The sequence below is a fragment of the Camelus ferus genome, chromosome 3 (assembly GCF_009834535.1).
Source record: "Camelus ferus isolate YT-003-E chromosome 3, BCGSAC_Cfer_1.0, whole genome shotgun sequence".
Classification (NCBI taxonomy): Eukaryota; Metazoa; Chordata; class Mammalia; order Artiodactyla; family Camelidae; genus Camelus; species Camelus ferus.
The window spans coordinates 97,851,283-97,866,911 of NC_045698.1; the positions used below are offsets into that span (position 1 = coordinate 97,851,283).

General features: G+C 45.2%; 1 protein-coding gene across 4 annotated transcripts in view; it reads left to right on the forward strand.

Moving 5' to 3' along the window:
- CYSTM1 (cysteine rich transmembrane module containing 1) overlaps positions 1 to 15,629 on the forward strand; it is a 68,368-nt gene that overhangs the window by 887 nt on the left and 51,852 nt on the right. For 3 of the 4 annotated variants that reach the window (XM_032476878.1, XM_032476879.1, XM_006172904.3), the window contains exon 2: positions 4,240 to 4,433. In XM_032476878.1, coding sequence (XP_032332769.1) covers positions 4,240 to 4,433 — 194 coding nt within the window. The remainder of the gene's footprint in view (positions 1 to 4,239; positions 4,434 to 15,629) is intronic. The other variant, XM_032476880.1, reaches the window with a different exon arrangement.

Below are 15,629 nucleotides of genomic sequence, written 5' to 3' on the forward strand. Positions count from 1 at the left end.
GTCAGGGTCAGGGTCTTTCCCAGCTGGGAAAGGTGGGTCAGCTGCCAGGTGGCCCCTGTTAACTCCTCTGCTGCACCATCTCCATGGCCTTTATCAGGTGGTGGGTGACAAGGGGGATGGAGTTGAGCAGAAGAGAAAGGGGCCTTAAACTCCAGGATTTAGAGAAGGGAGAAGCAGCCTCAGGTGTGCATAAAGCCTTTTTGGCCTGAAGCAATGAGGGTGAAGGCCACTCATTGGTTGATTCTCATCAAGCCCCTCCCACATGCAGGTCCACCAATGGCAGCATCCCTGTCCCCAGGCAGGTGAGAGCAGACTGCTTTACAAGGCCCCTACCCTGCAGACAATGTGAGTGTTCCAAGGAGTGGAGGGACAGCCAGCCCGGGTGAGATGGGGAGGGGAGTCCGAAAGAAAGAGTAGAAATTAAATTAGTGAGACAAAGTGATGACTGGAGGTGGGGCAGAGGGGACCACAAGAGCAAGACCCAGGGAAGCTGAAGCCCTTTGAGGGCTCCTGAGAAATGGAGGGTGAGGTGGGCAGCGGCAAGAAGAGAGGGCTGTGGGTGGGCGGGCCAGAAGCCAGGCCCTACAGCAGGGCCTGTGGGTTTCCAAGCCCGAGGAACCCCAGACAACCAGACACCCTCTCAGTATCTCCCCGCGGACATAGCTGTGAACCAGACAGGGAACATTCCAGCCTAATCGAAGCTCAGATCATGAGCTCCACACAGGGGGGCGGCCTCTCCCCCCCCCCACCACCAACTTGCCGGCTCTCACCAGGCCAGGCCCCAGTGGGGGCTTCCAGGTCCTTGGGGATTCTTTTAGACCTTCAGAAAGCTGGAGGCCTCAAGTTTTCCCTCTCCAGGTTCTGAGGGAACTGTGTAGGGATGGACTGGAGGGGCATGGAAATGGAGCCAGAGGTCCCACCTGCAGGAGCAGCAAAAGCTCCTGCCTGAGGAACAGGACTCTGGAGGGATCCCCATTCTCAAGGGGCCCCTGGTAAGGCCAATGTTTCTGAAAAGGGCTGAAGGCAGGATTTCAGCCCCAACCTGAGTCCAAGACTGCACTGCTGCCCTTTACCCAGCCCCATCCTGCCTTCTCTCAGCAGAAGAGGGACACAGGCTAGGATATGGGAGCAATAGCCCCCCAGCCCTGGAAATGGGGTGTCAGATGGTCAGCTGGGCTACAGATTGTTGTCAGTTAATCATTTTTATTTCTTCATTAAAGCTTCATTCTTTTACCATACAAACAGCATCAGGCTTAGGAAAAAAGCTAAGGAAAAGAGCAGGGTATGGGGACAGATGTCTTAAATACACTATCTAATGTCACCAGTTTCAGGCTGAGAGAGAAATGGCCCCTTTCCTCTTTATACATTGGAGATTTCTCCCCACCTTGCTCCCTCCCCACCCTCGTCCTTGGGTGTTCTCCGCACACCCCCCCACACACACACACACAGGGAAGCAGTTGTTGGGCATTGGCAACAGTTAAAGAAAAGAAGCAGTGAGAGGAAAGGAAGAGAAACCAGGCTGCTTCAGGCTAAGGAATCTCCATCCCACCTCACAGGCTGGCAGGACACCGTATCTGGTAGTGGCGGTGAGGTGGGGGAGGGTGACTTCCTTCCAGGGCCTCAGAGCTTCCTACTTGAGGCCCAAGGACCTGGTCTCATTACCAGCAGGACCAGGAAGGGAGGAAACCTCCCCCCAACTCCGCCTCAATCCTGGCTGACCTCCCTTCAGAGGCTTGGCCAAACTCTGTGCCTGGCCTTGTCCCTGGCCATCAATAACAGTACCAGCCGCCACAGCAGCAGCAGCAGAGTATTTATTGAGGGCTTGCTAGGTGTCTGCTGTGTGCTCCCGCGTTTTTCATTCATTATCTTTTTAAGTCCCCACAAACCTCAGGAGAGTTTAATAGCCTCACCCTACTCAATAGGGCACTCATTCATGAATTATGTTGACAGAGATCTATTGCACACCTACTACATGCCAGATCCTGTCCTTGGCACTAAGGATGCATTGGGGAACAAAAGTGGACCCAGTACCTGCTCTCATGGAGCATCTATCCCAGGGGAAAACAATCTAACAAATATGTGTCCGATTACAGGTTGTGATACATGCCAAGAAGGAAAAGTGCTGCCGATTCTGAGGGAGAACAATAGGGGGGAATGTAATTTAGACCAGGGGGTGGGGGGTGGGAAGTCCTTTCAGAGATGACACTTATATACTGACAAAACTAATCAATCAGCCAGTTGATTCATCCAGACCAGAGAGACTGTCAGGTTTCACCTGCTGTGATTTGCGGTGGATAGAAGTTTCCCCTCCGTTTTCCTCTCCATCAAGGAAAAGTGGGGTAGTCTAGGGCCATTTTGCCGTTTAGTAAACTAAAAGCTAAAAGGCCTAGAGATTTCTGGTCCCGGTGGCCTCAGAATAAAGGGTGAGGGAAAGTATTATCGGGCTTGGTTTGGGGATAAAACAGGAAGTGCTGGGTTCCCCCCAGGACCGGATAAGTAATTGAGCACTAGCCCCTGGCCTCCCTCCCCTCCCTCAGAAGTGTGGTGTTCTATCGCCACCTGGTGGACGTAAGAGACCAGGCGTGAGGCAGCCCAGATCCGGCTTCCAGGGTCGGATCCGGAACGCGGCTTCTTTTGGGCGGAGACTGAAAAGGAGGCAGTAGGTTTGGGTGACTTCCTGGCAGGAGGCGGGGATGGAGAGAAGGAGCGAGGGTGGATGGGGAACTGCTGCTTGAAAGTCAACTGACTGGAGGCCGACAATGGCCCCATTGTGTCCGGGGCCTTGACCTTGATTTCCTGCCACTCTCATCTCCCGGCGTGGCATCACCCCGGTCTGATTGGCTCGAAGTCCGCTCCGTGACAGTGGGCGGGTCCTGGGGCAGGATAGCCAGCAATGGGCTCCCCGAGGGCTGAGACGCGCAACTAGCCCAGTACCCCCCTGGAAATCCAGGGGAGGCGGGTGGGGCAAAGGACCGACGCCTCCCATAAGTCGTTTCCTCCTTCCTCCCCACCATCAGGAGTGTAGGGGCAAGAACACGGGACTTTCTTTGAAAAGCAGTGCTGCCTGATGGTTAGGGACTGGGAGCTGCAGTCTGAGAAACCGGTTCCCAACTAGTGCTGGGATCCTTGGATAGCCTTTAGCACCACCCACCTGTTTTTTAAAGGCACACACAGATGGATACACATTCCCACTGTAAAAATATTACAGAATACAATTAAAGGCTAAAGCTCCCCACCTTTGTCTCACACACACCCACACACCCACCTCAGGTAACTGCTGCCATTAGATTGATGTGTGTCCTTCCTGACTTCATTCCATGTATTTACATGAGTCTACGTATGCAAACATATGATTCAGTGTATGTGCTCTCTGGGCCTCAGTTTCCTAATCTGAAAATGGGAATGAAAATAATAGTAGTTAAAGTCTGAAGAGTTACTCTGAGAAAGTTACCTGAGCTAATTCGTGGGGAGTGCCTAGCTCAGTATCAGGCACACAGTGACTGTGACGATTGTTATCATCACCATCTTTATTGTCATTATCATTGGGCCCCAGACCCAATTCTAAGGTCTGTATAGAAGCCCTTTCTTCCTCCACAGCCTAATCTACCCCTTCCCCCTTCTCTCTCCTAACAGGCCATGATAAAAATCTGTGTTCCCTAATGCCTGTGTTTTTATAAAGCTAGAAAGAGCATCTGGTGTTTTCTGCATGTTCTCCCCCGACCTTCTCTTCTTTCACCCCCTCCCCGCCCCTTCCCTTCCATATTTGACCTAGATGCCACTGCTCATCCCACCGCAGAGAGAACATTCCATTCTATGCCAGAGGAAGAGGGTTGCATGGCCCACACGGTGCTGTTGGACCCACAGTGACTCAACATTAAGGCTGCCCCTGGGTAGGGGCAGGGCTAGTAGCTGAAAAGGGGCAGGGTGGGGGTAGCTCTGTGAAAGACCATGTGGTAAAGCAGATGAGTGTAAGATTGGCTGTCGGAGCACCCCAGGATGTGGCCAAGGGCAAGTCATCTCCCGTCTCTGAGCCTCAGTTGTCTCACCTGTACAGTGGGGCCACTAACAAGAGCCATCACCTTCTGTGCTATGAGGATAACATGGTGCCTGTGAAGGGATCTGGCACTGAGAAAGGCAAACAGTAGTTATTATTATGTTGGAAAACAAAATGTCATGTTTACTTAGTATTTCATGTTTGCAAAGGGAATTTCTAAATTCTTTCTTTTTGAAATGAACTAGTCTTTGCTGCATGGAGAAGGAAGTTTGGTTTTGTCTTACAAGTCCTGTCGAAGCAGCCATGGGCAACTTTCTGGAGCTGTTGCTGGTCCTTAAGATGGCCCACAGAGTTCCCTCCAGCCAGAGAGCATCAGGATACAGGACACTGAAGGACCTCACTGTCCCAGAGGATGCAGCCAGAAATACGTCAAACCCCTGTGAGTAAGACAAGGTCAGATCACCCATCATTCCACAAACAGCCACAGAGCAGTGACTTGGTGCCCTGCCTGAACTACATAGCCCTGCATAGTGGAGGGTCCCTGGAACACAGGGGTTTTATTAGGGAAAAATTTACTGCACGTACTAGCTAATATTTATGCAGTGCTTATTAGCTGCCAAGTGTATTATACGCACAACAAACAAGTCTTAGGTAAGATCTTTGTCCTCTTGTCCCTTGTGTTTTCATGGTTCTTCTGTACACGATACTCTCTTCTGGTTTGTTTTTTTTTTTTTTTTTTGAGGGGGTACACTTTCCACACATTAAAATTCACCTTTTTAAGTGTGCAGTTCTGTGAATTTCAACACAGTCATGTACCCACCATCACAGTCGTAATATAGAATATGTTCCTCACCCCGTAAATTTTCCCTCTTGCTCTTTAGAGATAAATAAGATCTCCCGGCTGCCAGCCCCAGCCTCTGGCAGTCACTGATCTGATTTCCTTATAGTTTTGCATTTTCCAAAATGGAATCTTACAATATTTAGCCTTGTGAGACAGGCTTCTTTCATTTACCATTAAGCTTGTGAGAGCCTCATCAGGCGATTATTGTGCATATCAGCGATTCGTTCCTTTTTTCTTTCTTTCAACTTTTCATTACAAATTTTTCAAATACAAAGTTAAAAGAATAACACAGTGAACACCTATAGACCTCCCACCTAGACGCAGTAATTGCTTGCATTTTGCTGTATTTTAAAGTGACATCTAAACGTAGGTATATATTTGCTGAACCATTTGAAAGTAAGTTGTAGGCGCTGACACTTCACCTCTAAAACTCCAACATGTATCACCTAAGACTGAGTGATGACCATACGTTATCACACCTAAGAAAGCTGACAGGAAATTCCCAAATGTCACCGACCATCCATGTATTTGCAAATTTCCCCAATTTCAAGAAAAAGCCTTTTATAGTTTTTTACCAGCCTGCTAGAGTTTTAGTTCTAAACTTTTAGTTTTGAAATAGCTATAGGCTCACAGAAGTTGCCAAAATAAAAGTCTCATGTACCCTTTAACCAGCTTCCCATAATGGTGACATCTTAGACTGAGCTGTAGTAAAATATCCAAACCAGGACACTGACATTGGTACCTTACTTTAGTCAGACAGCAGACTTTCTTCAGTTTTCACCAATTTTTAACCTGCATTCGTTTGTGTGTGTGGGTGTGTGTTCAGTTCTCTGCACTTAAATCCCGAGTGTAGATTTCTGTACCTACCACCACCACCAAGATGGGTAGCTGTTACATCACTACGGAACTCTCTAGTGCTGCCTCTTTGTATTCACACCCACTCCCACTTCATGCCTCCCAGGGTCTCCTCCCTGTCCCTTGGCAACTGATCTGTTCTCCATCTCTATAGTTTTGCCATTTTGAGAATATTACATAAATGAAATCATACTGTATGTAAACTTTTTTTTAATTGAAATCGATTTACAATGTTGTGTTAATTTCTGGTGTACAGCATAGTGATTCACTTAGACATATATATTCCTTTTCATATTCTTTTTCATTATAGGGCATTACAGGGTATTGGATATAATTCCCTGTGCTATACAGTAGGATCTTGGCTTGTTGTTGATCTATTTTGTATATAGTAGTTAGTATCTACAAATCCTGAACTCTCAATTTATCCCTCCCCCAACCCCATTCCCTCCCACCCCCTCATAACCACAGGTTTGTTTTCCATGTCTGTGAGTCTATCTCTATTTTGTAAATAAGCTTGTGTCTTTTTTTTCAAGAGTCCACACTATAAATGATATCATATGGTATTTTTCTTTCTCTTTCTGGCTAGTATGTAAACTCTTGAGATTGAATTTTTCTACTAAGCATAAAGCCCCTGAGGTTCCTCCAGGTCATTTCATGTATGATCAGTAGTTCATTCTTTTTTATTGCTAAGTAGTATTCTTACATGGATGTGCCACAGTTTAGCCATTCACCAGATGAAAGATATTTGAATTGTTTCCAGCTTTTGGTGATGATGAATCAAGTTACTGTGAACATTTGTGTAACAGGTTTGTGTGTGAGCATAAGCTTCACTTCACTTGGGTAAATACTTAGAAGTGGGATTGCTAAGGTGCATGGTAAGTGTAAGTGTTATCTTTCTGTGAAATGGCTAAACTCTTTTGCAAACCAACTGTACCACTTTGCCACTCCCACCAGCAGTGTATGAGAGTTGCAGCTCCTCTGCATTCCTGCCAGCACTGGGTATTATCACTTTAAAAAAACCTTTTTTTTCAGGCATTCTAATACACATGTGATGGTACCCCACGTAACTTTTAAACTGTAAATAAGACCATGTCACGACCCTTCTTAAAACCCTCCAGTGGCTTCATATCACGCTCAAAATAAAATTCAAACTCATTTCTGAGGCCTGTCAGACCTCTGAGCCTCACTCCAGCCACAGCAACCTCCCTGCTGTTTCTCTAACAGCCTAAGCTTGTTCCGCCTGGAATGTCCTTGCCCTCGGTATCCATGTGGCTCCATTTCTCACTCCATTTCCTCTCTGTCTAATGTGAGCTTCTCAGAGGGCTTCCCTGATGGCCCACATAAGCCCCATCCCTCCACTCAGCCTCACAATTCCAATATGGAAAACAGTGACTGTCAATCCCTGCTTCACTATATACTTGAGATGGATCAAAGAACAAAATTAAAAAAATAAACTACAGAGAGTGTGGGTATAGCTCAGTGGTAGAGCACAAGCTTAGCATGCACGAGGTCCTGAGTTTGATCCCCAACACCTCCATTAAAATAAATAAATAAAATTTTAAAAAACTATAAAACTTCTAGAAGAAAGCATAGGAAAAGCTACACATCCTTAGGATAGTCAGTTCACAGAAAGAACTAATAATAAAATTATAAAAGGGAGGGGGGAGACAGCATTAAGAACATGAAGAGATAAGTCACTGACTAGAAGAAAGTTTTTCAATCATATTTTTGATAAATAATTTGTATCTACAACAAAGAAGTATGACTCAATAAGAAGAAGATAAACAACCAAATTAAGATATGGGCAAAAGAGTTTAATAAATACTTTAGAAATAAGATATACAGATATCCATAAACACAGGAAAAGTTGTTCAACGTCATTAGCCATCGGGGAAATGTAAATTAAAACCACAATGAGATAACATCAGACATACATTAGAATGGCTAACAGTTAAAAGACCAGTAATAAGTGTTAGCAAGGGCGTGGAACAACTGGAACTCTCACATGTTGCTGGCAGGAGCATGAAATGGAAAATCACTTTGGAAAAAAGGTTGGCGGTGTCTTAAAAAGTAAAGCATATGCTTACCGTGCGTCCAGCAATCTCCATGACAGGGATTACAGGTACATTTCAGGGACCTGAGAGAAATGAAAATGTACATCCACACAGAGGCTTGTCCATGAATTGTCAAAGCAGCTTTATTCATATTAGCTCAAAGCTGGAAATGGCCCAGGTATCCATCAACAAACAAACAGATAAATTGTGGTGTATTCATACCATAGCTTACTACTCAGTAATGAAAAGAAACAAATACTGATAAATGCTACCACATAAATGAACTTCCAAAACATGCTGAGTGAAAGAAGCCAGACAGGTGAGTACATGCCGGATGATGACGTTTAAATGAAGTTCTAGAACAAGTGAAACGAAGTTATGGGATCAGAAAGCAGAGCAGTTATTGACTGGGGCTGGCCACGGGGAGCTGGGATATCGACTGGAAAGAGGAATTGGGAAAATTGGACAGATTATGGAAATATTCTATTTCTTGCAGAGTGGTGGATACTTGGGTATTTGTCAAAACTAATTTAACTGTACACCTTAAACATATGCATTTTATTGTATGCAAATTATTCCTCAGTAAGACTGATTTTTATAGTGAAGTAACTATACCTTGTGATAAGTGCTAGGAAGGGAAGAAAATATGGTATTATCCTGAAGAGAGGATAAGGAGGAAGGAAGATTACTTTTGATTGGTTGGCCCATGATTCTTGAAGAGGTGACATTTGAGCAGAGATCTGAATGTCAAGAGGGAGCAAGCTATGGAAAGATCTAGAGAGGGCGTTCCAGGAAAAGGTTACTGCGGGAACAAAGACCTAGAGCAGGAAGGAGTTTGGTAATCTTGGAATAGTCCGAAGGCCAGTGTGATTGGTTGAAGTGGGTAGGGCTGAGAGTGGTAGGAGACAGGGTGGAACCAAACCCTGTAGGACCTTATCAACCCCGATAAACGTTTGAATTTGAAATGAATCAAATACAGATCTCTCATGGGTCTAATGAGGCAGAAACACATAAGCAAATAAAGGCAATACAGGCTCATGGGTGATATTTTGGGGAGGTGTACAGGGAAAGAGGAGAGAGTAGTCAGTGCTACCAGGAGACATCTGGGAAAGCCTCCCAGAGAGGGGACATATCAGCCAAGATTTGAAAGAAGAGGAGCAGAGGAGAAAGGGTATTCCAGTGGAGGATACTGTGTCTATAGAAGCCCAGAGGCATGCATGGAACATTCAAAGACTTGAGTGTAACAAAAGTCTAGCTGAAGTTTTCCCAGTAGGATGAGGAGTGGCAGGAGATATAAGGCTGAAGAGAAAGGCTTTTCAATGTCTCCTCAGACTTGATCCTGCAGCGGCTGGGAAACCCCTAGAGAACTTTAAGTAAGGGGGGATTAGAGCCAGGTTTACATTTCCGATCAGGACCTCCAGATTGAGCAGGTGGAGAGCAAGACCGCTGGTTATGGTGTGAATCACAGGGGAGGCCAGAACTGGGGCAGGGGGCAGGGAGAAGGGTCAAACTCTGCTATGAGGTAATTGGGATTCTCCCGAACTCAGGGGCCTTCAGGTTTCCGGCTTGAAAGCCTGGCTTTCTTACAGGATGATGGTCCAGTTAAGAGAGACGCATGAAGAGAAATAGATTGAGGAAAAGATCTACAGAGTTTGAGGCACCAGAGGGCCATAAATGCGAACTTTTATGGGCATCTGCTCCTTCAGAGGGCTGGCTTCATAAAGATTCCTAAGCCCTGGCCCCAGTGATTCAGAGCAATGGGTCCAGGATGGAGCCCAGGAATCCACACGTGGACACAGTGCCACTCCCACTCTGATGGACTGCACACCTACAAAGCTGCCAATACTCTCATCTGGACTGTGGCTGAAGCAGCCCAAAAATTCAGGCAAAGGTAGTATATTTTTTAAAATTTTTATTGAAGTACAGTGAATTACAATGTGTCAGTTTCTAGTGTACAGCACAATGTCCCAGTCATGCATATATATAGACATATATTCATATATTCATTTTCATATTTTTTCATTAAAGGTTATTACAAGATATTGAACATGGTTCCCTGTGCTATACAGAAGAAATTTTTAAATCTATTTTTATATGTAGTGGCTAATATTTGTAAGTCTCAAACTAAAGGTAGTATCTTAAATAAGGCTCTGGGTACCATTGGAGCAAAGGTCTCCCCTGCTGCAGCTAAAGAATGGCTCTAGAGTGACCCTGGTCATCATGTGTCACTCCTGATTGCCTGTGCAAGGAGCCACAAAATTAGTGGTGGGACTAAGAGGAAGCAGGTGCCTTTTGTCCCTTCTCCTGGGGCGTGGATGAGGGGCATGGTGGAGACGCACAAGGCTGTAATGAGCTGGAGAATGTGCTTTGTCCAAAGAGAGCAGCTTCTACTGTGTACCAGTGAACCCCTGCGACAGCTCCATGTGCTTGGTCCTAGTTTTATTTCCACTTTCCAGATGAGGAAACTGAGGCCCGAAGAGATTTAATAAATTGTCCTGGGTTTCAAGGCGAGGACGTAGGGGAACCAGGGCTGGAACACAGGTCTGGACACTCTAAATTATAGTGTTGCCCTGCCTCCAAGTGGGAGAAGTCACTTGATCTCTTAAATGATCTTCCAAGCATGGAATAGGGGGAAAGTACAAGCCTTTTTGTCCTACTCTTTCAGAAGGTATCTAAGGCCTTACTATGTGTGTGTTTTCCCCTCAAAAAGAGGCTCTCAGGGGATTTACAGCCTCATGGTACAAAATGAGTTGTAGGGTTCCAACCAGGAGCACTTGCCTGATCTTCTAAGAATCTCACAGCAGTGCCAAATGCCTCAGCTTTATCCAAGCAACAGGAGGAGGGGGTCGCGGTGGCAGCGGCGGCGCAGCAGCAGCAGCAGCAGCAGCAGCAGCAGCAAATCTGTCCCCAGGGCATTACAGTACATTACAGTTTTGCTGTGATGGAATACACGTGGCATATGGCTGCAAAGTTACTATCTTGAGAGCAGATAGAAATGGGATTTTTCATGTGCCAGATTTCACTTTCTTTTCTGAAACAATTCTTGTAATAAACAGAGGTTTTCTGATCTTGTTACGATCTGGAAGATGGGAATTCCTCTACCCTTTTGAAGTAAAGCTATCGTCTTGCAGAGTTTCAGTCTACTGATTGATGGTGCACATGTTGTGTAAATGTGGAAGCTCTTCTGTGCCCCCTCCCTCCCTCCCTCTGAAGGCCAGGATGGGGAAGAGAAGCTGCCACCAAAAGGCGATCAACCCCATTCCATTCCCAGACCACCCCAGTGCTGAGACCCATATGTCCCGTGGCTGCCATCCCCTGGCACGTGGCATGGGGAAGAGGAAAGGCTTGCTGAGCGTGGGAGGCCACTGGGTGGAGGAGGCAAGGAAGGGCCAGGACGCGAGCAGAATGTGACTTTAAGGAGGAGAATTCTTTTGAACCATATCTTGTGTGCTGACAGCCTAATGATCATTATTAGGACCTCAGATGTAACACGAAGCCCGCCCCGAAGTTAAATTTTCCCTTTCGGATAAGCATGGCCTGTCAACCCAGCCTAAGATGGCTGCCTGCAACCTCCTTCACAGTGGGGGGTTGGGGTCCTCCAGCTGCTCCGTCACTGTTTTCATTAAGGACTTTGTTTTTCTGGTAAACAGGGTCACCATTTTTCTACCTGCGCCTTATAAAATCAACCTGAGAAATACTTTGTACAAGAACCACAGCTGTATTTGTATTTTTCTACCCACATGTAGTTGGTGTGGCGGGGGTGGGGTGGGGGTTACTATCTAAAATCCTATCTCCCCAGGGACTTTCTTGGACACAGTGTGACTTCTCACAGAGGGGCAGACCTATGGCCTGAATGATGCCCAGATTTTTGTTTGGCTTTCACAGTGTTTTAAAATTGATTTTCATGTCAAAATACTGTTTGCCAGCTTCTCTTGAAAAAAAAAATCAGAAAACTTGGCCATCCTGGGCCACATCCCCCTATGACAAATGGCTAGATAGTGGCTCCCTTTGCACAGTTTGTTCTCCAGTTTGCCATAATCCCCGCCACTGCCGTCACTCCTCTTCCACACCCTACAAGAGGGCGCAAGTTAAAAGGCAGATACAAGAAAAATGAGTTTCAGATCTAGAGAGAAGACCCCACCCACTTACTTCCTGGGGCCCTTTGAACAGGTGTCCACATCTCTCTGAAGTCTGTTTTTCATCCCAGGGAAGAAGAGAATAATGAAATGTGTACGCAGAGCACTGGCCAAAAGCCTTGCCGAGAGGAAGCACTCACTGAGAATTTGCCCTGTATGTTTATTGCTGATTATGACTAATTCGTGTCAGTGACACAGAAGAGACCCAAGGCTGCATACAAATGGACACACCTACTGCAGTGTAAGCTTCATATAAGCAAGGATCTGTTTTGCTTATTCCTCCCTCTCTAGAGCTTAGTACAGTCCCTGGCACGTGGCAGGCACTTAGTGAATGTGCTGCGTGAATGTGTGGATTTAATGTTTTGCTGAGTTCTTGTTCTTCATGTGTCATGTGCTAAATTATTAGCCCATTTTATAAATATGAATGCAAATGGACATACAGGCTGAGTATTTCTAATTTGTATGTGTTGAATTTTCCCCCCTTATTTTCAAAACATTGTTTTCAAAATATCAAAAAGCAGGGAAGAGTCTTCAGATTTGATGGGAACTTCATTATCATACTTAGTTGAATCACAGCCTAGGAGAAAAATGTGTTTTCCTCCAGGGCTGGGTTTCTAAGATCATTATCCGAATGCCAGGCCATTTCAGGAATCAGTGCTTCAGAGTCACAATTAAAATCGCGCGCCTTTATGTGATGCCTCTTGAGAACTCAAGGTGTTATACAAACACATTTAAAGCATGAAGTGCTCCCTGAAGCACTTTCCTCAGAAGTAATACTTCCAGAGAGGAGAGTGCACTTAGGTAAAACCAGTGGCGGGTTCTAAGTCATGATCTCAATACGGCTTAACCCCTGAGTGCTGGAGTTTTCTCCCCAGTGGATGCAACTTTCCTGGAAATACAGGAGAAGGTGAATTGACTCCCAAGTGGATTCAAAGCTAGCCTATTGGAATATTATATTCCATGTGCCTATAGGAGCCTTCGATAAGCTTGTGATTTTGATATCGGTGGCCTGTAGGGGTCAGCTGTGTTTTCTTGTTTGCTCTGCATCCATTCTGCCTAGTTCTGGAAACCAAACTTCAGTATTCCTGGGGAAGCCATTCCTTCCATACTTTCAACTGTGGGATAGGGGGTAGGCTAACCTCACCCCCAGCCCCAGAGGAGAGCATGGAAGAAGCCAAGGTGTTACATTCCCTGGCCACAACCACATATTCAGAGAAAAGTTGCCCAAAGCCAATGCAAATAGTAAGACTCCATTCTGAAGGTTTTCTTAGTCCTGTTAGGAAAGAGAAAGCCTTTTGTCTGCTGGGACTTTTTGCTGTGAGAATGTAATTCTGACACTCTCAGAGGGACTGCATGAGAATGCAGAGAAAAGAGAGCTGAAGGATAGAGCAAGAGAGGAGACTCCTGGTGACAGTGTTTGAGTGTCTGGATACAGTTATGCCTGAAGCTCAGATTGATGTCTGGACTTTTGGTTTCAAGAGCCAATCAGTCCTCTCTCCCTTTTTCTTAAACCGATTTTAATAGCATTTTAGTCACTTGCAATGGAGATATTCCTGACTAGCAAATTAGAATTTCAAAATGTAGATCAGAAAAAAAGAAGCACAAAACTGTAAGACTCATTCATTGCTCAGGTGAAAACCAAAAGTTTCTGGAACCATGGCCAGAAGCAAACTGATGACTTTGCCTCTTTCTCCTTTACATGAACCTCAAATTCCATTAGAATCAGGCAGAGCAGTGAGCTAGGAAACAGTAGAAGAGCAATTTTCTTCTCTTTTCTTTAATATCCTAAAACAAAATCTGATTATGCTTTTCTGGGTTTTGCGCATGTGCTTGCCACATTCACTGGCTTTCCCTTCATATGTGTTCATTTGTCTGCTTCCACAGAGGGGAAGACTGAAATAAGCCAGAGGCCCAGTCTTAGTAAACTTCTCTAGTGCTTTAAAATTCTCTGTTCTTGACTTAGGAGAATTCCATAGTGTTTGCCACCGAGCCTGGGAGCTCTAAGAAGACGTTGTTCAACTTGTGCAGCATCTAGAGATGTTCATTTAATAGAGTTACTGAGCACCTTTGCCTGCCAGGCTCCAACTGCCACACACGTATGAGCAAGGGGGCACAGGATTTCTCTTTTTCCAGAGGGTTTGTTTCCAGTCTCCGTCAGCCCTTCCTTCCCTTTGGGGCTGCACCTTTGCTATGGCCCTCCTCTCCCTTCTGACCAGCCTGCATTCTGTTGCCAAAGGATTTTTTTACAAGACATTGCATCCCATTCCTACTTCCCACTCCAGGAGCTTCAGTGCTTTCCTCTAGTGTTCACATTGAGTCTATTCTCAGGCCTTAATAAAACTAATACTAATAATAAAAGCTAACAGTTTGATTTCTTCTGTATAGCACAGAGAACTATATTTAATATCTGGTAGTAACCTATAATGAAAAAGAATATGAAAAGGAATATATGCATGTATATGTATGACTGAAACATATGCTGTTCACCAGAAACCGACACATTGTAACTGACTATACTTCAATTAAAAAAAAAAAAAAGCTAACAGTTCAGAGCACTTACTATGTGCCAGGTACCATGTTTATGTTTCATATGCATTATCTCAGTTAATCCTCAGAATAACACTCTAAAGTAGATATCAATGTTCTCCCTACCTTTTTTTTTTCCCAGATGAAGAAACTAATGCACAGAGAGGTTAAATAACTTGCTCAAGGTCATATGGCCAATAAATGATGGAGTCCAAATACAACCCTGTCATTCAGTCTCCAGACTCCATGTTCCTACCAGAAGATTCTGCTATTTCAAAAGCTCATCCCCAATTTGCTTTGTCTCTACATTCTTTCTCACAGATCCTCAATTTCCACAGTCCACTTAGGCTCATCTTACAGCTCTGCCCACCATTCTCTAATTTTATTGTCTTTGCTTATTTGTTTCATTCATTCCTTCATTCCTTTACCAAATATTTAATGAGCCCCTGCCCCAGGCACTCATGTTATCCGGATGCCATAACCAAGAATGAATGCTCTCTTCTCTCACCACTTCTCCAAATCCTGCCTTTCAGGCTCTGCTCCAGACCCTTCCTTTACGCATCCCACCTTTGCCAGTGGAGCTGGCATGGCCTCTGACTCCGTGAGTCCCGAAGACACAGGAGGGCATGACATAGTTTAGCATTCAGTTTCACAGGGGCTTTGTGAGGTGTATGCTGTCTTGCTACCTCTCAGGAGTCTGAGGTCTGGAGGACCAAGTTAGAGAACTCGCTCCTTTTGTATCCATCACAGTGTGGAGTGCATATTAGACATCCAAGAAACATTCTTTCATCCAACTGTTGAGTGAGCAAATGGGATCCAATGAAAATATAATGAATTTTTAAATTTCCCTTTGAAAAACTGTGAATCTGGGTTCTTCCTTTGGCCTAGAATTCACATCAAGTTGACGACAGTCTTGTGAGGTAGGTATTATTATCCTCATTTTACAGATAAGACTGAGGCTCAAGGACGGTGACTAACTTGCCTGAATTCACGAAATGGGTGGCTCTCAGAGCACAAGTCCCCAAACCCTGCATCACGCAGCCTCCACAATCCTTGGATGGTTCTGAATTCACAAATGTTGAAAGTCCACTGCAGTTCCTGTGGCTAACGGACTTTCACAAAAAATACACTATGTCAGGAACTTCTTTCTACACAGACATTTGTCTTTATTTCCGGGAACAGGAACTCACTGCTGTTGTGAAGAAACTTGATGAAACTCCAGC